Source organism: Penicillium expansum (assembly GCF_000769745.1).
Source record: "Penicillium expansum strain MD-8 chromosome Unknown contig159, whole genome shotgun sequence".
In the NCBI taxonomy this organism is placed as follows: domain Eukaryota; kingdom Fungi; phylum Ascomycota; class Eurotiomycetes; order Eurotiales; family Aspergillaceae; genus Penicillium; species Penicillium expansum.
This window is the reverse complement of record NW_015971418.1, coordinates 84493-107608: the sequence shown is the minus strand read 5'-3', so window position 1 is coordinate 107608 and position 23116 is coordinate 84493. Positions and strand designations below refer to the sequence as shown.

General features: G+C 47.8%; 8 protein-coding genes across 8 annotated transcripts; 4 read left to right on the top strand and 4 right to left on the bottom strand.

Moving 5' to 3' along the window:
* Nucleotides 1–666: 666 nt before the first annotated feature.
* On the bottom strand, nt 667–1257 carry PEX2_048730 (putative isochorismatase family hydrolase; the record flags this gene model as incomplete). Its single annotated transcript, XM_016742148.1, has 1 exon — nt 667–1257. The coding sequence occupies one exon, from the start codon at nt 1255–1257 to the stop codon at nt 667–669; it is 591 nt and encodes a 196-aa protein (XP_016595226.1).
* A 586-nt stretch (nt 1258–1843) lies between these two features.
* Nucleotides 1844–3550, bottom strand: PEX2_048720 (tetratricopeptide repeat protein; the record flags this gene model as incomplete). Its single annotated transcript, XM_016742147.1, has 1 exon — nt 1844–3550. The coding sequence occupies one exon, from the start codon at nt 3548–3550 to the stop codon at nt 1844–1846; it is 1707 nt and encodes a 568-aa protein (XP_016595225.1).
* A 127-nt stretch (nt 3551–3677) lies between these two features.
* Nucleotides 3678–5866, top strand: PEX2_048710 (Major facilitator superfamily domain, general substrate transporter; the record flags this gene model as incomplete). The annotated part of the gene is made up of 8 exons (XM_016742146.1): nt 3678–3791; nt 3939–4113; nt 4162–4298; nt 4348–4430; nt 4484–4702; nt 4755–5589; nt 5642–5747; nt 5799–5866. The coding sequence occupies 8 exons, from the start codon at nt 3678–3680 to the stop codon at nt 5864–5866; spliced, it is 1737 nt and encodes a 578-aa protein (XP_016595224.1).
* Nucleotides 5867–6186: 320 nt separating this feature from the next.
* Nucleotides 6187–8306, bottom strand: PEX2_048700 (putative glucan 1,4-alpha-glucosidase; the record flags this gene model as incomplete). Its single annotated transcript, XM_016742145.1, has 5 exons — nt 6187–6855; nt 6908–7545; nt 7594–7690; nt 7737–8023; nt 8075–8306. The coding sequence occupies 5 exons, from the start codon at nt 8304–8306 to the stop codon at nt 6187–6189; spliced, it is 1923 nt and encodes a 640-aa protein (XP_016595223.1).
* A 1431-nt stretch (nt 8307–9737) lies between these two features.
* PEX2_048690 (putative alpha-amylase) lies at nt 9738–11701 on the top strand (the record flags this gene model as incomplete). Its single annotated transcript, XM_016742144.1, has 7 exons — nt 9738–9835; nt 9887–9995; nt 10044–10272; nt 10317–10479; nt 10563–10673; nt 10728–10968; nt 11018–11701. The coding sequence occupies 7 exons, from the start codon at nt 9738–9740 to the stop codon at nt 11699–11701; spliced, it is 1635 nt and encodes a 544-aa protein (XP_016595222.1).
* A 3359-nt stretch (nt 11702–15060) lies between these two features.
* Nucleotides 15061–17126, top strand: PEX2_048680 (uncharacterized protein; the record flags this gene model as incomplete). The annotated part of the gene is made up of 5 exons (XM_016742143.1): nt 15061–15349; nt 15406–15540; nt 15598–16189; nt 16244–16398; nt 16450–17126. The coding sequence occupies 5 exons, from the start codon at nt 15061–15063 to the stop codon at nt 17124–17126; spliced, it is 1848 nt and encodes a 615-aa protein (XP_016595221.1).
* A 387-nt stretch (nt 17127–17513) lies between these two features.
* Nucleotides 17514–18713, bottom strand: PEX2_048670 (uncharacterized protein; the record flags this gene model as incomplete). Its single annotated transcript, XM_016742142.1, has 1 exon — nt 17514–18713. One exon carries the CDS (start codon nt 18711–18713, stop codon nt 17514–17516), a length of 1200 nt encoding a protein of 399 aa, XP_016595220.1.
* A 3254-nt stretch (nt 18714–21967) lies between these two features.
* PEX2_048660 (lipase family protein) lies at nt 21968–23014 on the top strand (the record flags this gene model as incomplete). Its single annotated transcript, XM_016742141.1, has 3 exons — nt 21968–22055; nt 22112–22605; nt 22670–23014. The coding sequence occupies 3 exons, from the start codon at nt 21968–21970 to the stop codon at nt 23012–23014; spliced, it is 927 nt and encodes a 308-aa protein (XP_016595219.1).
* Nucleotides 23015–23116: the final 102 nt, after the last annotated feature.

The following is a 23116-nucleotide window of genomic DNA, read 5'->3' as shown; positions in this document are numbered from 1 at the left end:
GCCTGGTCGTGAATGTGTCTGATCGTCAAATCATTTCCGCTCTGGTCGCTACCTGCCTGCGAAACAACATCTTCTACTACCCCAATATGCTTACGAGGTACCGAAACGTGGAGTCCCTTACTTGCATGTGGGTAGGGGTTGAAGAAATCAAAAGGTTTGGTTTGGCCTTATACAAAGTCTCTCGGCTTTGTGGAAGGGGGAGTTGTTTGGGAGAACCCGATGAGTCTGATAGTCGAGTTTTGCGCCTCTCCGATCTACAGTTCCCCATGCCGGACGAGAGAAATCTTTGGGATGCTAGCTCGAATCCGGAATTGGCTCGACGGCTTTTGATATTTTCTAGAAGAGATAGATCGCATGATCCCAGCAGTACCGATTGGATTTCGCAATGTGGAATATTATTGGAAACCGACGAGAATTGGTGGAATTGAGTCAATGGGAAATTTCTGCCTTGAAGAAAGCTAATCTGATCATCAAACTGCTTTTTCTCATTACATAGACTGGTGGAATCAACTCATGCCTCGCATTTCTCGCATGACTACTCTACAATGTGAGGAGTCTCTTTAAGTTGAATTGGAAGATGTTACTTACTGGAAATGGCGTGTTCGTTTCAATTTAGACAAGATCATTGAGTTATTCATGTAAGTTGTATATGAAATAGACCGGTGTCTAGTTGATCTCACTTTCAGAGACAATTGTGGCAAAACCATCGCCCAACTCACTGAGCACCACGGAGACGACAGTGTCCGCGTCCGCACCAGGAATGTGGCGATCGCCTATCGCGTCACGCACAACAAGTACATCATAGCCAAGCTCACTTCCAGCACGTGCGGTAGTAGAAACGCAAACGTGCGACATGTAGCCAACTAGTACAGTCTTCTGGCCCACTTCTCCTAGTCCCTGCAAGTAATCATGCAGATCGGTCTTAGCAAAAGAGCTAGGGAAGTTCTTCGTGACCACTTTCTCGTTTGGCTTAGGCGTGAGCTCCTCGAACTCCTGCGCAAGAGTAGTGCCAGGAGTGAAAACAGGTGCACCGGCAGGCACTTCGTGCACGACGTGGACGATATTCTTGCCGTTGCCCTGTCGGTATTTCTCGAGCAGTTTGGCAATGACCTTGCGAGATTCGGCGACTTTCTCAACTGCGAGAAGACCTGTGGCGTACTCGTTTTGAGCGTCGATGATGATCAGAGTTGAATCACTAGTGGAGGCAGTGGAAGGGGGGATGCCGATGAGTTGGCGAAATGATTTGACGGAAGACATGGCGAGAGATAGAGGTTCTGAGATTGATTTGAGATTAGGAGGATGATCAAGTATAGAAGTCTTGCTACTGACGTGATATATAAGGAGGGGGAATATGTGGGGCCGGTGGGCTTTCCCCAGCATTTACAGCCCACCGGCGCATTTTTTTAGTAAGACATCCTCAATGCGATTATATTACAAACAATCAGTAAGACGAAGAATTGAATAGCCAAGGCAAAAAAATGTACCTCGGATATTATTGACGTATGAATAATTAGATTAATAAGCCCTACAGTCTCTAGGGGATCGAAGCTCGGACTGCATTCCGAGGTCGTCGTATATCCACTTGATATTTTGAACTGGTAGGCATTATTTAGATTTTTTGATTAATATACATTCTACACTGTTTATATCGGTCGGAATTTAGAGGGTTTGTATATATAAAGTTGACCGATTGTTACAAAAACGAAAGAGATCCGGGATCCAATGCAACCAATAAGTTCCTACTCAAGAAGCGCGAAATACTGGCTAGTCGTGGTATCACTTCCTATAAACTAGAATTTCACCAGACAGTAGAAGATATCAACTTCCCGACTTTCCGAGTCTTTCAGGCGCAGCATTTCGATTTGTCCGACTGGAGACCATTTGTTCCCTGTGAACTAGAAAGACGGCAGAAACATGAAGCAGCAATGGGGATGTCTGCAGAAGCTAAGGCTAGTTCTTTCTGGATACCGATGACTTTGGCCTCTCTGATTTTCCCGGTCTTCGTCAAACATTCATGAAGACCATGAAGACCCCAGACATTATTCAATCTTGCCTTGCGCCTGGGTAGGGTATCGCTTAGACCAAGATCCTCTTGGTATACTAGCTCTGCTTCCTCAGTATGGCCTTGTTCTAAGAGCAGGGCACCCAACGCATGCCGGGTTGGCTGCATCCAAGGCGGGGGGTCAGAATAAGGGAGACCATCTTCCAGAGCAACGGCCTCTCGCAAACTGCGAAACGCAACCTCGAAATTTCCCTCTCTGTACTGAATCTCGCCCTGGAGCATGGCCGATGCAACTTTCAGTACATCGACCTCTAGAGCTGGCAGGCTACTAAGACGGGTTCTCGGCACGAGAGCCCTCGCCGTCTCAAACTTAGCTTGTTCAAGCTTTGCTTCATCAACCCGACCAAGTACCGCAAGTGCAATACCTCGGCCGTAATAGATCATACTTGTTGTGGAACAGTACAACTGCTTGTCCTCGGGTATCGGGAGATTTTGAAGAATTTCCTCCCAGCGACCAAATCGGACTAAAACATGAACAATCGCACCGAGAAAGCTTTCGACCCAATCTGCCATGGGAGGGCTAGAAATAGAAAGCACCTCAGTGGTGAGTATTCCAGGCAGACGATTTGCTGCAGAAAGCGCTTCTTTGAAGCGGCCAGAAATCAAGGCACTATACAGCTTCACATAGATGTTATGCGCCCGGTATAACTTGTAGAGATTGGTTCCTTCTGTGCGAGCAAAGAATTTGTCATCGGCAAGCATGGCTTGGTGATTAGAATCCACGGCTCTACGATAGTCGCCACAAGCGATATCGATATGTGTCGGCATATGTAGCATATGGGATGCCTCGGGCATTAAAAAGCGTAGCCGATCGGCTGCCGGCAATGCGATTTCTGGGTAAGGGGACATTTCCATCAAATGAATATAGAGATGGCATAACGCGGGATGCTCTGCGCCCCCTGGAAGTGTCATCGCCCTCTCAATTATCTCACGAGCCAGTACAGTATGAGCGCCGGTAGGCTCTCCGGTGTCGAGGTTCCATAGGCCACGCGGAGTGAAACACATCAAGGCTTCTGCTGTGAGAGCGGCGACATCTAAATCATCCGAAAACCTTTCATACACCGGACGCATAGCCTCCCCGTAACTTAGATCTAGGGAGCCAAGATCTTCAGGTAACACTTCGGATCGTGGGAATCGAGCCTTCAGTGCCTCGATTAGAGCAAATTCCACCGGCGTTTCTTGGGTAGTGTATGTTTGGGCTTTCTGAAGAAGGTGCCGGGCTTCGGTGGTCGTTTTAAGCAAGTCAGAGCGATCAAATCGAATCCAGGCCTTGTTGTAGTTTGGTCCTAGGGCATAGGAAAGACCCCAATATGCCATGGCACACGTTTCATCATGTGCAATAGCTTTCCTGAAGCAACGGGCCGCTTCTCCATGATTAAAGCCCTGGGCCCAACGATATCCGCGATCAAACCATAACTGACATTCTGGAGAGCTTGTCTTCACGAGCAGTTGATAGGAACCGAGATCGTAGTATGGATCTTCCGACATGTTGATTTGGTTGGGGGTACTGAGGATGTTCAAAGAGCCAAGGTGGGGTCGTTTTCTGGGAGGTGCGGAGAATGGCTCTGGTGCGTGCAACTCGTTCTAAATATAACTTGTCGTTTCACAGGTCAATATGTCACCCCAGATGGAGATCTTTGCCCTTTTTGGTATTATCATCGCAATCGCGTCGTTGAAGTCCAAACTCTCCTACAATCTCCCTGGTCACGGCGTCAAACGGAAGTTGGAAGTATAAAAGTGGATCCCTGTCGATATTGGCTATGGCGTGCTTTACAACTCCAATGAGCACAACTTAGCTTGAGACCTTGAACCTGGAATAATTTTTGTCGCCTTGAATTCCCCTGATCGAATTTTCTTGAATTTTCTTCAATTTTAGAACATGGCTATAGAAAGCAGTACGGTGGAGTCGGTGCCTCCAGGTACCATCGCCTCCCAGGGCATTGATGCGAATACCCAAGACGAAGAGAGTCCATTACTCCCGCGATCTGACACAGATTCTAAGCTCAAGGCATTGCCCGGTGTTGGGACAATTATCGCGGTGCTTCTGCTTGGTAGGAGAATTGGTCATGCACGAAGACCAGAAATCTAATCGATTATAGGTGAATTTATTTCCAATGCCGATGCGACACTTGTCATGGCCGCGGCAGGCCGCATCTCTTCTGAATTTAATCGTCTACGCGATGCTAGTTGGCTATCAACGGGGTATACGTTGGGTCTTTGTGCTGCACAACCGATGGTGAGTGAGAAGCCCACACTAGAGATTTCATTGTCTAATTGTCATCCAGTATGGCAAATTGAGTGATATCTACGGTCGCAAGCCGATGCTGCTGCTATCATACCTGTTATTTGCAGTTGGCTGTATATTGAGGTAGGGAAAGTCCTCACCCAGCGGCCGGTAAAAAAGATTCTAACCACGTATAGTGGCATCGGAACCCACATGTGGGTGGTGATTTTTGGGCGCGCGATCAGCGGGATGGGCGGTGCTGGAATCATGACCATAAGCTCCATCATCATCACAGATATTGTGCCCAAGCGCGAGGTCGCTACCTGGAGAGCATACGTGAATATCGCCATGACACTTGGACGCAGTCTAGGAGGCCCGTTAGGTGGTTGGCTGAGCGATACCATCGGGTGGAGATGGTGAGTTTGCACGTATTTGACAGTTGCATCTAATTTCTCACCAAATTTTTAGGTTGTTCATCCTCCAAGCTCCATTCCTCGCTCTAGCTGCAGCTCTCGTGATTGTGAAACTGAACGTCAGTGAGAAGCCACAACCCACCTCCAAGGAAAGCAAACTCGCCAAAGTCGATTTCCTCGGAACAGCACTGCTAGGATCATCTATTGTCGCAATGACCACACTCCTCGACCAAGGCGGGAAGTCCTTCCCATGGAGCTCATGGTGGACAGTCCTCTTGGCAAGCACCGGAGTATCACTCCTAATCGCCTTTGTACTCGTGGAAGCCTACGTAGCCCGCGAACCAATCTTCAACCTCCGCATTCTCAGACGCACCAATGTCGCAATGGCATACACAATCGGCGCACTCCAGATCACCGCGCAACTGGGAATGATGTTCTCCGTCCCACTGTATTTCCAAGTCACCCAGCGCGCATCAACGACAGCAGCGGGCGTGCATCTCATTCCAGCAGTGGTAGGAAATACTCTTGGCGGACTACTAGCAGGAATGTTTATCCGGCGCACGGGACAATTCAAAATCCTCCTCGTTCTCGCGGGCCTGGTTGCCGGCACTTCCTACGTCCTCCTCTACCTCCGCTGGGATGGACACAGCGGCTTCTGGGAGTCGCTGTTTATTCTCCCTGGCGGACTTGGGACGGGAATCGCAGGGGCGTCCTCATTTATTGCCATGTCTGCTATGCTACCGGTTGAGGAAATCGCCATGGCGACGGCGGGGTATATGCTTGTTGTGGGATTCTCCATGACGGCTGGCGTGACTACATCCAATTCCGTTTTGGGGATGGAGTTCCAGCGGCAGCTGAGGCTAAATGTTCACGGGCCTGGGTCTGAGAAGGTAAGTACCTTCTTGTGGGGGGCGTCTTTGGTTTTGGTGCTAATTGATCTAGGTTATTCAACGTGCGATGGCTGACACCAATTATATCGCACAATTAGGTGGCCAGCTGCGGGAGATTGTAGTGGCATGTTATGTCGCGGGACTTAAGCATACGTATCGTGAGTTCGTGAATTCTGTTCTATTGAGTATCTTCCACTGACATGCTATAGTTGTTTCCCTTGGTTGTTCGCTTTTGGCGTCATTCAGCGGGCTGTTCATTGCGCGCCATCAAATCTAGACTCCATACATCGGAACTACAATTACATCGGATTAATGATCAATAAGATTAGAATGGAATCTAGAAATAGCATTCCTTGTAGTAAAAACGCGACGAAGTGTGCCATAATCAACAGCCGGGATAAACCAATCTATCAATAATGAGCTTCGTTAAATGCGACCAGTAATGTAAATCTTCATTGTCATGCTCTTATTCTAGTCCTATAGAATGGCCAAAACACGATCTGCAACAGAGGTGTCTAAAACTCTGCCAAAGCAACGAGAAGCAAAGAAAGCTTAACTTCTAGTTCCAACTGCGTTGGATATCTTCCCTAGACGTTATCACCTCCAGGTATTACTAACCGTGACAGCTGTGGTACCACACGTGGCGGGAACGGTGTACGACAGATTCGGGTCACTCTCCCATGTAACAGTGCCATCACTTGCCACTCGGATAAACTTGTAGGTAAAGCTAGTACCCACTGGAAGTGTCACAGTCACAAACCACAGGTGGTTGCTCGTAGTGTACGAGGAAGCGCTCAGCGCAATAGCACTGCTTGAGGACCAGGAACCAAGCTGAGAGATAGATCCAGCAAGCTTGATGTTCTCTCCATATGTAGTCGTGGCAATCACGTTGAATGTCACTGCAACGGCGGTCGGAGTGGTGCATGCTGTGGTCGTCGAGGTAGTCTTCGTGGCGGTAGTAGGCTTGGTGGTGGTAACCCCTCCTGCTCCAGTAGTGGTTCCACTGCCTGATCCACTAGTCAGAGTGCTAGGCCAGGCGGTGTTTGTTGCACTGCTGAATGTACCAATAGCCGAAGTGTATTGACATTGGCCAGGGACGCTGTTGGCAGATGTCTCGCCCCATGGCGCAGGAACAATGGCATTTCGACGTTCGTTGGCGGTAAGGAGGGCTGCGTATGACCAGGTCAGATCACGAGCTGAGAGCTGTGAGCCATCTGACTTGGAGTATTGCTCGGACAAGGAGCCACTGGAGGGAGCGTATTTTTCCTGAGATATTTATTAGTCAGGGTACTCAATAATCGATATTGATACAACATACCACAACGCTAACATATCCATCCGCATATGCCTTGACAGCGCTCACGATCGAGGCATACGTATCACTGGACGAGGAGTAGGTGCCAGTAGTGGCGGAGCCATACAAATCCTTGAAGAAGCTCAAAGAGACAGAGGTGATTGTCAAAGAACCGATACGGTTCCACGTGTATATAGCATCATACAACTGCTCAGCTGCAGCCAAGGTACACAGGTACCAAGGGTTACCACTGTAGTACGAGTCCTCTGGGTATCGACCAACAGCAACAGCCTTGCCCGCAGCAATACCAGAGTTAACAGAGTAGACCGATCGGAAAGAATCAGTCACAACTTTGTGGTTTGCAAGTGCACGGGCGGAGCAAGGCTGGAATGTGGTGTCATCGCATCCTGCTTCCGGATCGAAGGTTTGAATGCTGCCAAGCAGGGTGTTGGCATCTTTGCCAGAGCGGCCACCACCAAAGTTGGCCAGAATGTAAGATCCAGTCCAGAAAGACTGTAGGAAGCACAAGACTTGCGGGGCCTGAGAGTCACAGTATGAACATGAGGACCCGACTTGGCTTGCAAACGTACTTCCCTCTACCAAGGCGCGGTGCTGAGCGGCGATGGTAAAGAATGATGAGCCGGAAACTTCTTCCCATAGATCTGTAGGGTATCAGCCACGTGAATAGCAAAAGTCTGAGTTATACTAACCAAATCCGGTCTGATTCCAGTACTGGGCAACATAGGAGAGATCGTTGCGCACAACGGGCCAGACAATGTTGGCCGCGTAGGTGGTGTACCCATTATCCTAAATAGATTAGCCATGTAAAATAAAGAAGATTCAAATTTCATACAATAAGCCATTGGCCAAACGAAATCAATGCAGTGGCTCGCAAGGCTGGTCCATCACGCTGGGGGCGACCCCAAGAGCCGGTGAAAGCTGTCTCATCGGCGTTGAACTTGGGCTCGCCCAATCCACCGCCCCCAGAAAGATCCCCAGAAGGATTCGATAGGGTCTGGATATAGGCCTGCGCATTGATATATTCTTCAATAAGATCTAGCAAAGCGCTGTCGCCGTTCTTGAACATATCGACCAAAGTTTTGAACACCAGGGCCGAGTCGCGAGTCCAAGTATAATAGTCTATAGATTCAGTTAGTTTTAAATTTGAGAAATAGCCATAGAATAGCTTACAGTTAGGGTCAGATGTACTCGGACTGGCGAGTACGATTCCCGGCTTTGCATTCGCAGCATAAGCACCCGCCGATCCGATGTTATCTAGGATACCCTGTCTTGCCACCGTGCTTTCAGACGCCAACCAGGTATCCAAACTACCTGTCGCACGGGGGGCCAATATCTGCGGTGCGGCGACGACAGAATGGCCAAGAGTAAGCGCCCAAAGCGCTGTCCAAAAACGAGGAGCCATGATAGGTTTAGAAAGTGAGTTGGTTTGGAATCATCGTCGGGGGGTCAGACCTGCTTTTTATAGGGGGCGCAGGTACTGCAGAGGACTTGAGCCACTTGAAAATGCATTCGGTCGCGACTCAAAAATGGATTGATGCACTTGCGTAGAACTTGCATGAAGCTTGCATGATATTGCATGATATGGCAAACTATTGCAGAGAAAATGAGCCTCGGCAGTCTCGGAGAAATGCTATTCGGACAAAGATCGGCATTTCCCTGCTGCAATCTTGTTAGCTTGGAATCTAATTCCAGCTTTAGTGAAGAGCTTCATTCTGGATTCTGCAAATTTTAGGTCCATCATTACTTTCTTCAGCAGGCGGATCGAATATCTCCCGAGACACATGCGAGGTCTTATTATCCGATCGTTGATCTCCATCCCAATCGCTTAGATCGACCATATTTGAATCAAGCATTAATTACCTCTAGAAGATGCCGAGTCTTCATCTCCGATATTTGATCCCGTTGAATCTCCGCCCCCTGTCATCTTCACTGCAGAATCCGGGGGCGTGGCTTGATGGCCACCAATCAGCCCGTTGAATTATCTCCGTCACCAGCACGCTAGGCCTGTCTGAGAATTAGCGCTCTAGTGGGAAATGGCTTACATGTAAGTGTGATGTGACATTTCTTGTCTTCCATAGTGTTCTGAAGATGTGGAACCATAACCAATCCCGTAGAAAGGCAAAGTTCCGGAGACATGGACCTCTTCAAGACTGGCGCAGGGCCTAGTATCACTAGTATCCTGCAATTTCGGAGCTGCCTGTTTTGCTACAGAATTATCCGCTTTCCCCCCGGTGTGTTGACTGACACCTCGGTCCAGCGGAGTAGACTTCAAGGAATTTGGAACTTTTACATTTGATGTATTTAACCGATTGGATTGAAACCACGTAAAGCTTATACTAGTGTGTCTTGCCAAACAAAGGTCTATCTTATGCTGATCCTGATGAGATGAGTGTAATGCGCAGCATGCAAGTCGAAGCTATAAATCGGGTCTGACTGCTCCCCCCGTTGATTTATCTAAGAACCCCAGTCTCGATAACACATGAAGCCCTGTGTTTTTTCATGGCCGCAAGCATGAAGAATCTCATATTTACAGCAACCATATTACTATGGCAGGTGGCTATGGGCCTGACACCCGCAGAATGGCGCAGTCAATCGATCTATTTCCTGTTGACGGATCGCTTCGGACGCAGTGACAATTCAGTAACTGCAACCTGTAATGTTAACGACAGAGTATGCGCGTTTTCTATTCCTAGATACTCAATCCATACACTAATACCGCGTATTAGATTTATTGCGGTGGTAGTTGGCAGGGTATTATCAACCAAGTATGCATCCAATACCTCATTCAGAGTGTCCATATTGACTTGATAAATAGTTGGATTATATCCAGGGAATGGGCTTTACTGCCATTTGGATTACTCCTGTGACTAAACAGCTCCCGCAAAACACCGGTGATGGGACGTCCTATCATGGATACTGGCAGCAAGATATGTAAGGTTATTAAACGGTTTGTGCTGGGATTCTGCTCACCAACTTCACTAGATACAATGTCAATCCAAATCATGGCACGTCCGATGACCTCTTGGCACTCTCAAAGGCACTACACGCGCGAGGCATGTATCTCATGGTTGATGTTGTGGCAAACCACATGGTATGTTATCTTGATCAATGAGATAAAACCTTTCTAACACGCCAACAGGGCTACGCTGGACCTGGAAATACTGTGGATTATAGTGTTTTCACTCCCTTCAGTTCTTCCTCTTACTTCCATTCCTACTGTTTGATCAGTAACTACAACGATCAGTCCAATGTCGAGAATTGTTGGCTTGGTGACACCATTGTCTCGCTGCCAGATCTTGACACAACGCAGAGCTCAGTGCAGACACTGTGGAACAACTGGATTGGAGATTTAGTGTCTAAGTACTCCAGTAAGTCTAATGGTTTATGTAAAAATCCGATCTAACATTGTCAGTTGATGGATTACGCGTCGATACCGTAAAGCATGTCCAGAAGTCTTTCTGGCCTGGCTTTAATACTGCTGCAGGCGTCTATGCTGTCGGGGAGGTCTTTGATGGAGATCCAGCTTACACCTGCGACTACCAGAAGTACATTGACGGTGTCTTGAATTATCCTATGTGAGATGACTGCCATGCAGTTTCCTAGAGAAAAGCTAACCGTCCAGTTATTACCCACTACTACGTGCATTCCAATCTTCCAGTGGCAGCATTAGCGATTTGTACAACATGATCGGCACTGTGGCATCCGATTGTGCAGATCCAACTCTGCTGGGCAACTTTATCGAGAATCACGACAACCCACGTTTCCCGAGGTGAGACATTTGAAGTTCTCAGAGATATCTGATACTAACCATCTTTGATTATAGCTACACAAGTGACTACTCCCAGGCCAAGAATGTGATCTCATTCATCTTTTTATCAGATGGTATTCCCATTGTATATTCTGGCCAGGAGCAACACTATAGCGGTGGAAGTGACCCAGCCAACCGTGAAGCTATCTGGCTGTCGGGATACTCTACCACAACAGAGCTGTACAAGTATATTGCGACTACAAACAAGATCCGCAAAGCCGCGGTCGCGGCAGACTCTAGCTATATTACGACCAAGGTATGTATTGTAAAAGCAAAGCTGATGAAAAGGACTGACATATTACAAGAACATCCCCTTCTATCAAGACAGCCATACGCTAGCCATAAAGAAGGGGTCGGGCAGCTCGCCAGTTATAACGGTACTTTCCAATGCCGGATCATCTGGATCCTCCTACACATTGTCTTTAAGTGGTAGCGGATACTCATCAGGCGCCAAGCTGATGGAGTTGTACACCTGCACATCTATAACAGTAGATGCTAGCGGTAATATCGCCGTGCCAATGGCATCCGGGTTGCCACGGGTTCTTGTTCTCGCTTCCTCCGTGAGCAACAGCGGAATATGCGGCTCATCCGTTCCTAGTACCACAGCCGTCACCGCGACTCAGACCACTGCTACGACGACAACCACTACGGGGGCGGGCTGTATCCAAGCTACCGCTCTGTCAGTTCTATTCAAGGAGCTTGTGACCACTTCCTATGGCCAAGATATCTACGTCTCAGGATCGATCAGCCAACTTGGTACCTGGGACACTAGTAAAGCCATCGCACTGTCTGCAAGCGGCTACACTACGTCCAACCCCTTGTGGCAGGGCACTATCACCCTCCCTGTCGGAACAACCTTCCAGTATAAATTCCTCAAGAAGACGAGTGGATCTTCGGCTGTGACGTGGGAAAGTGATCCTAACCGGTCGTATACAGTGCCGACTGGATGTTCTGGAACTACGGCCACTGTGACGGCGAGCTGGAGATGACCTGGGAGTTGGTGCTGATGACATATTTTGCTGGAAGATAGATTCACGCCCAAAATTTGCCAATATCATTTATAACCACCTATCTTTTACGAGCACAACCCTGTAGACTTAATCCAAATCCCAAAATAATAGTGCTAGCTAGTTTAAATATTGTGTAATTCATACAATCATAACTCGTCAAGCTCCTGGCCTGACACACTTGCATTCCCACACAAATATGGAACGCAGCAGGAGGCGCCGTGATCTGGTCATAACTATCCTGGAGAAGATTATCAGGCAAGAGGGCACCATAATCGATGAAAAAATCCATCAACGAGTGTTTGTTACCCCATTGTGGCCAATTTATGTGATATCCAACCTCTGCATTGGGGTCCTGCTCATACAAAAATGACAAGTAGTATGAATATAAAGACTTAGATCCGGAGTTTTCCAGGATCCCGTAGAACACCCGGAGAACGTTAGATCCGTAGAAGATGCCTAGGAAGGGAATGCCATGGTAGTAAGATGGCGGATAAGATCAGAAAGGAACGTCTGGTTTGGCTTTCTGGGCGTAGCTTGGGAAAGATCGGCGTGTGAGGGTCAAGGCTAGATATAAGCTTTAACCGAAATCCCTACTCCGATACCACCTCAGATCACACGGACAAACTTGCACCCGGATTGATTTCACTAAAACCTTGTCCTAGGCCGCACTGACAGGGGGTGACAGTCTCTTTGAAAGGAAGCCAGGCCACTGTGCAAGACGATTTGGGAGGGACCCGCGGTCCATAGTAAGGTGTGGTCGGGACAGAGACGTTAGCTTGATCTATAGCTCAGGTTCTTTGTACGGAGCCGCTATGCTAGAGACATAGGTGCAGCCTGGGATGGGACCAGCGATGATCTTGATGATCTTGGTGAGCTGAGTCCAATTTCGACTAATATTGGAAAGGGGCCATCGAGACAAACCGGTGTCGAATTGGGGCTGAGATCCTGATCAAATCGATCGGGCTTCGAAGATTGCTTCCTTGTGCGGGTGTGTCGGTATAATTTGAGGTAGTATGAGCCTTTTTTCGGGGATATCATGAGTACTGTAGGAGCTGATGTGAGATGATTTGCTTATCGGCCAGCTACCATGACACCCCTCAGATGATTCCTCGACGTCACAGGAGCCTAAAGGATGCAGAGGAAACTGTTCCTGGAGCTGATAGGAGTGTCGAGGAGGGAGGATTTCTCGTTCGTTGTAGATAGGGCCAATGGCGCCCGCATCCTCGAATTTGGCATCGTGTTAGTTGACTCGTGATAGTTTCGATGACGGATTGAAATGAGAGGCGCGAGAGGGAATATTAAGAACATTTACATTAAAAATGATCAACACGATAGATAGATCTTGGTAGATATTGAAATATATCGCAATTAAAGGAAAGTGTCTATGGAAATACCCTCTGTTACACCGTCATCTTGGCCTAATCTACTCCGTACAGGCCTTTGCAATATCGTGTCGGTTTCTCAATTCGATGATCGCGGGACGCTGCTATATTTGTCGCCCCAATGCCCCCAGGCTCAAATCGCCGCAATGGAACGTGGGGAGAGATATTGCGCAATGGCCACCCCCATGCCATCTGGAAATATTCGGAGATTGGGCTGAGTTTGCGCATTTTAGGTGTGGGATGAATTTCGGTAGAGTTGTCGGCGCTGGGGAAACTTGAAAAGACACGATGAAAAGGGTTAACAGAAGAGAGGAAAGTTACTAGATGCTTTACTGGGAGTAGTTGAAGAAAATGTTGTTCACGATCCCTTCAAAGGCGACCAAGCCTGCACGGTCCCAATCATAGTCTGACAATGCAATAACGCTGGTATGCATGGTCACGCGATCGGATGCATATCTGTTCAAAACAAGGCAGACTAAGCCAGTTTGCCTCGGTGTAAGCAGTGCCACAGATGACCCCCATATGTGATGTTATCGTCCAATCAAAAAGGAGTTGTTAGAATGCACAAGGATCCGGTGGTCAATGCAGAGTAAGCGGGCAAGGGTGCCTGGAGTGTGGCCACTTGGGACCTGCGCGAAGCGGTGAACGTGTCAAAGTGAGCGAGGCAGTGACATTGATGAACGTCCCAATAATCCAGGAATCAGTTGTGAAGTTCGAGCGTGAGTATCACGACACCTTCCAAATTTCTAGCGTCGAACCGATGAACACGTTCGATATATCGATCGGCTGGGTGATCACTGTTCACCTCAAAACCACCAGGGTTCAGAGATATGCCAAGCTCGACATTTGGAAGAATCAAGCGATTGTTCGGTCCGGATATTATCAGTATGTTGTAGAGAGTACGGAGTAGCCAGAGGGACATGCGACATGATTATCGTTGGAATATCTGAGGATATGCTGGATAGTCTAGAAGGAATTAGGAAGGTCAATCAAGACGCCTAATCTCATGAGACCAAGGGGAAGACTGGTAGTCAGCTCGATAGTCATGAGGTTATAAGATTTCCGGGACACCGACGGTCCAAGAGGTCGCCAATGCGCGAACGGAGTTTGTAAAAGAGTCAGGTAATTGATGGCAATATCACCAGGTCCAATCACACCATGTCTCACTTCTCCAGGGGGGAAGTAGTGGCAATTTGACCCTGAGCCTAATCAGTTGAGGGCCCGCATTTTTGCTATTGAGGGTATTGAGAGAGTGGTTGAGTTCTCTGATTGGTCTGAGGCCGCATGCGGGATATCAAAGGATATCAGTTATCGCACCTCGGTTATCAGTTATTCCTTGCTGTTCCTTGCTCTGATTGGGTAGGCGGGGTAGCCAAGAAGACAGGGTTACAATGTAACCTGCCAGCCAAGCGGCATGGCGCGGGGAGATATTCGGTCAAACCGTGCCAAGATATATGCCAAGACACGCTAAGGTTACGCTAAGTGATACAAAGTGGATACCGAAGCTGGGGGCCTAAGCCCACATCAGCTATTTGATTGGACGATCCAAGTTTAGTTGACCCATTAGGCGTCCGGGATCTCTTTTTGCTTTTCGAACAAACCTGGAACTTTGCTTATCTCGTCCAAAGTGGTCAGGCCCGGATGAGGCCGAAGCTCTCAATTGGAGGCACAGATCCTAACAGCCTTAAGTTGTAATCTGGGAGACGCAGGGTCTCTTCCGGTTATTGACGGTTTTTGCCATTTCCGCCGTCCGCCACGTCCCAATGCAGATATTGCCCCGGGTTCTAGAATGCGGGAAAGGTGGGAAATGAGTAGTGAAACCATAGCTAAACGGTTCCGCTAATCACCTAATCACGCCATGGGCCATATAATTGCTTCAGCTTGTCCTCCCAAAAGGTTTTCCTTTTTTTCCTTCGTGTTTCATCTCCCATACTTCTGGATCTCAGAACCGCCATCATGAATGCCAGCGATCCTGTCGATGTGGCCGAGATTGCCAAATCTAAGGCAATCTCACACGATATCAGTGTCAATGAGAAAGTCCCAGTGGTTGATGAGTTAACTATCGACAATGCCCCTCCCCTGCGAGAAGTGTCAATCGAAGGTGATTCCATGGATAAGAGCGCTCCTACTGAGGAGGAAATGGCCACTTTGCGTCGTATTGCCGGAACACTACCCGTAGCAGCATACAGCGTTGCCTTTGTGGAACTGTGCGAGCGTTTCTCCTACTACGGTGCCACTGCTGTTTGTATGGATTATCAACCTTTGAGAGAGAGGGAGGATAGGATGGCTAACATGAACTAGTTGTCAATTTCATTCAGCGACCTTTGCCCGCCGGATCTACCACTGGTGCCCTCGTTGCAGGTGTCTCCGACTGGAGCAACGATTCACCCGGAGCTCTGGGTATGGGCCAACAGGCCTCTACCGGATTGACATTGTGTAAGTGAGGTGGTCTCGAGGGTTGAGTTCATTGCTAATATGCCTCCCCTTGCACAGTCAACTCTTTCTGGTCCTACATTATGCCTCTCTTTGGTGCCATGGTTGCTGATCAATGGTGGGGTCGGTACCGTACCATCATGTCCGCAATTGCCTGCGCACTCATTGGACACATCATTCTCATCATTTCCGCCATTCCCAAGGTTATTGACAGCCCCAACGGAGCCATAGCATGCTTTTCTATTGGCCTGATTATCATGGGTGTAGGAACTGGTGGTTTCAAGGCCAACATCGCCCCCCTGATTGCAGAGCAATATCGCGAGGACAGGCCCTACGTCACGACACTTGCCAGCGGTGAACGTGTCATCGTTGACCCATCTGCCACTGTTTCTCGAATCTACATGTACTTCTACATGATGGTCAATATCGGTTCTTTCGTGGGCCAGGTCGCCATGGTCTACGCCGAGCGATATGTTGGTTTCTGGCTCTCTTACCTGCTCCCCACAGCCATGTTCTGTTTGTGTCCGGCTGTATTGCTGCTCTGCAAGAAGCACTACATCCTCACTCCTCCCGGTGGATCAATCTACCCCAAAGCTTTCAAAGTGTCGATGTTAGCAATGAAGGGCCACTGGACACTGAACCCCGTGCGATGGTAAGTTACATCCTGTAAATTCCCAGTGTTATCCCTCCTAACCTTCATTTTTAGGTTCAAGACCTCCGGTACCGATATCTGGGCTGCTGCCAAGCCCAGCCAGCTCGGAGCCAACAAGCCCGCGTGGATGGACTTCGATGATGCATGGGTTGATGAAGTTCGCCGCGGACTGCTCGCCTGCAGAGTGTTCTTGTGGTACCCCCTTTACTGTACGTGAAAAGTTCCTCCCTGCTACATTCGCACATGCTGATCATCTCTAGGGCTCGCCTACAACCAGATGTTGAACAACCTGACATCTCAAGCGGCCACCATGAAACTTGGAGGTGTCCCCAACGACATCATCAACAACCTCAACCCCATTGCACTGATCATCTTCATCCCCATCTTCGATCATCTCGTTTACCCTGGTATTCGTAAGATGGGTCTTCACTTCACTCCCCTGAAGCGTATTACGGCCGGTTTCATTGTGGCCGCCCTCAGCATGGTTGTTGCTGCGGTCACCCAACACTACATCTACAAGTTGGGACCTTGCGGTAACCAGGCCAACTACTGTCTGGAGGTGAAGCACGAGCACACCAACATCTCCGTTTGGATCCAGGCCCTAACCTACATCATGGGTGGTATTTCCGAGATCCTTGCATCCATCACTTCCCTTGAGTATGCCTACACCAAGGCCCCGAAGAACATGCGATCTCTCGTGCAGGCTGTGTCTCTTCTGATGAACGCCTTCTCGTCTGCCCTTGGTCAGGCTTTCATTGGTCTTGCTGATGATCCTCTCTTGACTTGGAACTACACTGTGGTTGCTATACTCGCCTTCCTTGGCGGTGTTGGATTCTGGGCCACCAATTACAAGTTGGATGCCCAGGAGGACGCCATGAACATGCTGCCAGACAGCCAATACACTCCCCATACCGCTGTGGATGAGGAGCGGAAGTAGAGAAATGATGTTATTCTGTATCGAATGAGAGATGTTATGTCAGGATGAAGTAATGGTATATATGGATGGTTCAATCCTGCCATGATTGGCTAAAGCTGAACATAAATAAGTATAGTTTTAATACCATGGATACCCAATGAAATGATAATTCATTTAATCAAATTTGTTCTTTCGTAGAGTTTGTACTGTTGTGTGGTTGACGGTTTCCTAACTCTTCTATAAGACTATACCCAAGGCAGTCAGTCCCATGAGCTCAGATCTCCCCCTTCGTAATTTGATGGCTTCTCTATCATATTGCCGTTTTACTGTTTTTGAATGATCTTATGCTTCTTTTTATGGGCGGTGTAGACATTCGCTGGTCTCCACAGACCCCCAAATGAAGCAAAATCACTTTCTCTGCCGCAGACTTGACATCCTCGCGCTGTCCTTCTGTTTCTTTTTTGGTCCTTCATCCTGCTTTGCACTGCGTTTCGTTCCTGCACCTCCTTTGTTGTCATCGTCTTGCTTGTCGTCATTTTGCTTGTCGTCATTTTGCTTGTCGTCATTTTGCTTGTCGTCATTCTGCTTGTCGTCATTCTGCTTGTCGTCATTCTGCTTGTCGTCATTCTGCTTGTCGTCATTCTGCTTGTCGTCATTCTGCTTGTCGTCATTCTGCTTGTCGTCATTCTGCTTGTCGTCATTCTGCTTGTCGTCATTCTGCTTGTCGTCATTCTGCTTGTCGTCATTCTGCTTGTCGTCATTCTGCTTGTCGTCATTCTGCTTGTCGTCATTCTGCTTGTCGTCATTCTGCTTGTCGTCATTCTGCTTGTCGTCATTCTGCTTGTCGTCATTCTGCTTGTCGTCATTCTGCTTGTCGTCATTCTGCTTGTCGTCATTCTGCTTGTCGTCATTCTGCTTGTCGTCATTCTGCTTGTCGTCATTCTGCTTGTCGTCATTCTGCTTGTCGTCATTCTGCTTGTCGTCATTCTGCTTGTCGTCATTCTGCTTGTCGTCCGTTTTCTCCTCTTCATTCTTCTTCGTCCGTTGTTTACCAGCCTCCTTATTCCATTGAATTTTCCCTGAATCTCCCTCAACCTTCTGACCTTCATCCCCATTATCAGAACTAGCCCACCGCCTAGCTTCCTTCGCCTCTGTGGTATTGCTAACAAACTGCTTCCCACCCCGCGACTCATCAATTTTATTCTCCTCCGTCTGCTCCTTTTCCTCTTCGTTCAACTTCTCCCACGCTTTCTTGGGCAGGTACCGCTTACGCGAGTCATCATCCTGTCGCGCCGTGCCAGATCCCTCCTTCGTTTGCCATTCCTCGTTTGTCCAGGTATCGAGGTGTTTCTGAGATTCCGTCTGGCCTTCTTCCTTTGTGGTGTTGTAGCCACCGCCGCGCCTTTTGTATTCGGATGCCATCATTTGAGCCTGCACAAGTATCAGAATCCACAATAGATGATACCAAGGGATTGAAATAAGAGCGATGGTGCTGGGTACCTTTCGTGCAGACCATTGACCAGGTTTCCCGCCCTTGTCGCTGTCGTGGACTTCCTTTTTGATTTCATCGCGGAGTTTGGGGTTACTGTATTTGCCTTTGGGGGGCATCAAGATAGTAGAGAAATATATAGGAGATAGAGGGATATTTAGTAGTGCAAAGTGATTTGATAAAGGTACATGAGAAAATGACTAGCTATGGCAGTGTCTTGTGGCTACTTGGGTCATGAAATATCAAGTGGTGTCATCAAGTTACATCATCCCGGTACATGAGGCACTACGCCACAGTTGGATTGACGAAACTCACCTGGGCAGTTTCCCCGCTGTGGTTTAACCTTAAATCTTTCCCGAAAGCTAAATTACTTTCATTCCTGTTTTCACCCTGTTGCAAGAGATTAATCGTTGGTTTGGTCTTGTCTGGAATGTTGGTATTAATATTTTGCATTGAAATCAGAATTAGTTCTTTTTATTTACCACTCATTTACATTGTCCAGTGAAGAATTATTCTTAATCAGGCAGCTCGGAGAGACTAACCGCCCAAGAATTTGCAGACGTCGCGTATATCCTCTTAAAAGAAACAAGTCTCATACACATTGATTCACCACTCGTAAGTTCGCATCGTACCAACCAGGGGATACAAAAAGGGACTAAGACTGCCATCCAAGTAGTGAATTCAGAGAGATGTAGAAGTGTGTATTGTCAATCTGTAACTATCTGCTACTTGTAACCTCTGTACATCAATACTTAAAACAATTCTTACATAACAATTTCGTGAAATCAAGAAAGGATAGGTCAGGTATATACGTAGGGAAGGACCATGTCCCCTACTACGATAGGCGCTTCAGGAAATTCCGAGATGTAAGTCTAAATAGCACGGGCGTTGTTCATTTTAACATGGTTACATATCGTGACAAGAGCTAGCCTTGATCAAAATATAGAGAAAAGGCCCAGATAATGACAATAGTAAGTCATAACTTGCCTCTTTTTAAATCAAAGCGACATGAAATTTCGCAGTCTGAGCAACCAGGTAGATGGATAAGCGTTCACTGCAGTTGTATAGAGCAAGACGAAAAGGGGAACTTTGCAGGGGAATGGCCGCTTATCTGAGAGGGTGATTTCTCAAGAATCTCGTATCACCGCTGCACTGCAAGACTAAGTGACTTGAGGACCTCCCCCTCAGCTGAAAATAGCAAAAAAAAGCAATCATTCACATTCATGCTACCTTGTCATTAGATATAGCAACTACATAGAATGGACCACGGGCTTATAGAATACCACATTCATCCATGGAGATATGAGATTATCCACGCATGATTCAGTAACATTGGTAATTGCGTCCAATTGGGGGAGCGTATTCGATGGTTGAATACAGATTTAGATGGTATTGGCTCGTCACACGGGGCCAAGACAAGGCTGCATGTCCTGGAGATGGATTGACAAGATCTGCGCCAAGAAATATACGTCGTAGAAGTCACACATGCTGTGTACTACAATTTGCTAACATTGTTCAGCCAGATCAAGGGTGTACGGCATAAAAGTGCAAGGGGTCCTTGATGAGGGTAGGGAGGGTATCATGAGGGTAAAGGGTCCTTTTACTTTCCATTATGATTTTCTTCTAAAGGTGTAGATTTTACGGAACAACATGACTGTGTATTTTCTGGGTCAATGTGATATCTGATATTTAGGCCAATAGACTATCTGGTGAGGTTACTTCCGTTAGCTCATTTCAAGGTGACATACGGAGTACGTGAATCACTGTCCATCTACTGCAACTACCTACGGTAGGTATGCGTGATGCATACGGAGTACTCCGTACATATCACTACACTACAGTTAGCGGACTTTCTTTGCCATGGCTTGCCTGAGCTGCCGCCGCTTGTATCCTCTAGTTATGAAGAGGCCATGTTAGTGATAGAATTAATAATCGAATTAACGATGAAAAAGCTGAGAAACAAGCTGAGAAATGACAGCTTAATTAGTGTAAAGCAGACTTGGAATTTAAACATAGGCTATGATTCTCTTGTTCTTTTCAATATTCCATAAACAGCGCTCAATCGCCTTGAGGCCTTTATGGATGGGGGCATCATTGAGGGTGTATCCGTACCCTTCTGGACACAACGCGAGAATGTCAGCATACAGTTCAGTGTCCTTCCACTTCTTGGTGTTCTAATATCCATTTGATGCATCTGTGGCGGTCGTATGGACGAGTGGGGGAAGATCACAAGCAATAGAGTGCTGTTGAACTAGCATAAGCTTGCGTCAAATAGTTATGGGGATCCACTGCAATTTGTTAGATAATTAAAAGGCTCAGCTCGGCTCGGGTATGTAAATATTAACTACGCAGTATGGTGTAGCCATTGAGACCCTCGAAGGCGCAATTCCTTGTCTTCGATGCCCCAGTGGTCTACACGCGGGAAGGGTTTATCTCTGTCATGCCGGAGACCGTCGGGTGGATCGACCTTGCATCAGCGGCGAGAGTCCACCAGGCAAATATTCAGGCATTTGTGAATTTACGAAGTATGTAGTATTGAGATCCAAGGTGAATGTTCAGCTGAAACGATCACCGATGATCTATCCGGTGCGCACGCATTATTGTACAATCTGCGGGCGGCACCACGGTGAGACATGTAATCTCGGCCTTACGATGATCAATACTCGTCATGAGAGACTTAGATGTAAATCTTAACCCATCGGAGAATAATCCCTGCCATGCCAAGGGCTCGGCCTGAAGGAATTACCCACTTCAAACCCACATGTGGTAGTGCTATTGGTAGCAACAAATATGCAACATGCCGGCTGAAGAACACCACTATTCGGATCATGCATTTTATCACGAAGATATAATGGCGAGTGATCAAATAGTGGCAAGAGGCGAGCACTAAATCGGGAAGTAAAGGGTTTCTTAGGCTTAGATATTATCTGATGAGGATACAGGGCAACTTCTCCCGTTGTCCTCGGATGGTTCGGTTCAAGAGGAGTACAACACACGTGTGAAATAATATATGATACTATAAAATAGCGCCCGTTTCAATATCCCCAATTGGTCTTTTTCGGCCCTAAAGTCAAGTTATCCTCCGGATGCAAGGCTAGCGCTGCCGATATACTCAGCTGTCGGATATACAGTGATCACGGTGCATCGTGGGATTGAGCACTACAACATAGGTATAGCCATTACCCCACTTTGCTCGGAACTAGCATTCCATAGCCACTAACAGGGTTGGGAAAGAAGACCTATAAATATATCGACATCTTCCAGAGATGAAGAGATTAGGCGCTTTCATCTTTGCAAGATTACCCACTCCAATACTTGTTGCACAGATCTTCTATCTGTACATTCAACACGGTATACATCACGCCCATCCAACATGGTTGGGTCAATGATATGTCGTGTGCTGGCAGTACTATCACTCAGCCTGACAACAATTGCAACTCCTGTCCAACTAGCTCGCCGGGGTAAGTTTCACATATAACAAAGCGCAGTGTCCAATCTAACGATGAAAATCTACCAGCAATCTCAAGCGAGCTACTAGAACGATTTACTCTGTTCTCCCAATTTGCTAGTCTATCGGCCTGTGACCAAAACATCAACAACACGGGTCAAAGTTTGACTTGTGACTACGGCACCTGTGAACTTGTAGCAGCTGACAACACGACGGTGATCAACACATTCCACAGCGATCACGGCCCGACAGGCTACATCGCGCTAGACCATACACGGCAACTGATCGTCTTAACATTCCGTGGAACTGTATCGGAAAGCGACGGCAAAACAGATCTCGATATCGTTCTCACCCCGATTGACGACGTGTGCACCGGGTGTAAAGCCCACCATGGGTTCTGGATTTACTGGAGTGATGTAGCCAGCCAGGCGACGACCCAGCTTCGCGATGCAACCACCGCTTATCCGGGCTATAGGCTGAGTGTTGTAGGACACAGTCTGGGTGGTGGTATTGCAGCGCTAGCAGGGACTGTTCTTCGAACACAAGGGTTCACTCTGGACATTGTAAGTCAAGTTACAAGACAAGAAACCGCCAGTAGATATGCTAGCTAACGTATAAAATCACTAGTGGACATTCGGAGGCCCGAAACCAGGAAACATGAAGCTGGCCGAGTTCATCACCAACCAACAAGCGCCGAACAGCATCTACCGAGCCACGCATACTACAGACCCCATCCCGAAAGTACCGCTCAACTTACCGTTCTTGGATTGGAGCCAGCCTTCCCCTGAATACTGGATTACTCAGGAGACTGGAGTGCAGGTCACCACTGATGGTGTGGAGTATATTGGAGGAATCAATAGCAAGGCGGGGAATGCTGGCTCGGCTCGGGATTTGAGGTGGCCGAATCCTAATCATGGATGGTATTTTGGGAATATGAGCCGCTGTGCGAAGGCATCAGATGCATCATCGTGATCAGAATTCCCGGGTAAGGGTGACGCCGCGCCAGAGTCTTGCTATTGATTACCTCGCTGGCAGCATGCACGGCAACGGAGACGAGGGAGATTTCACAGCTGT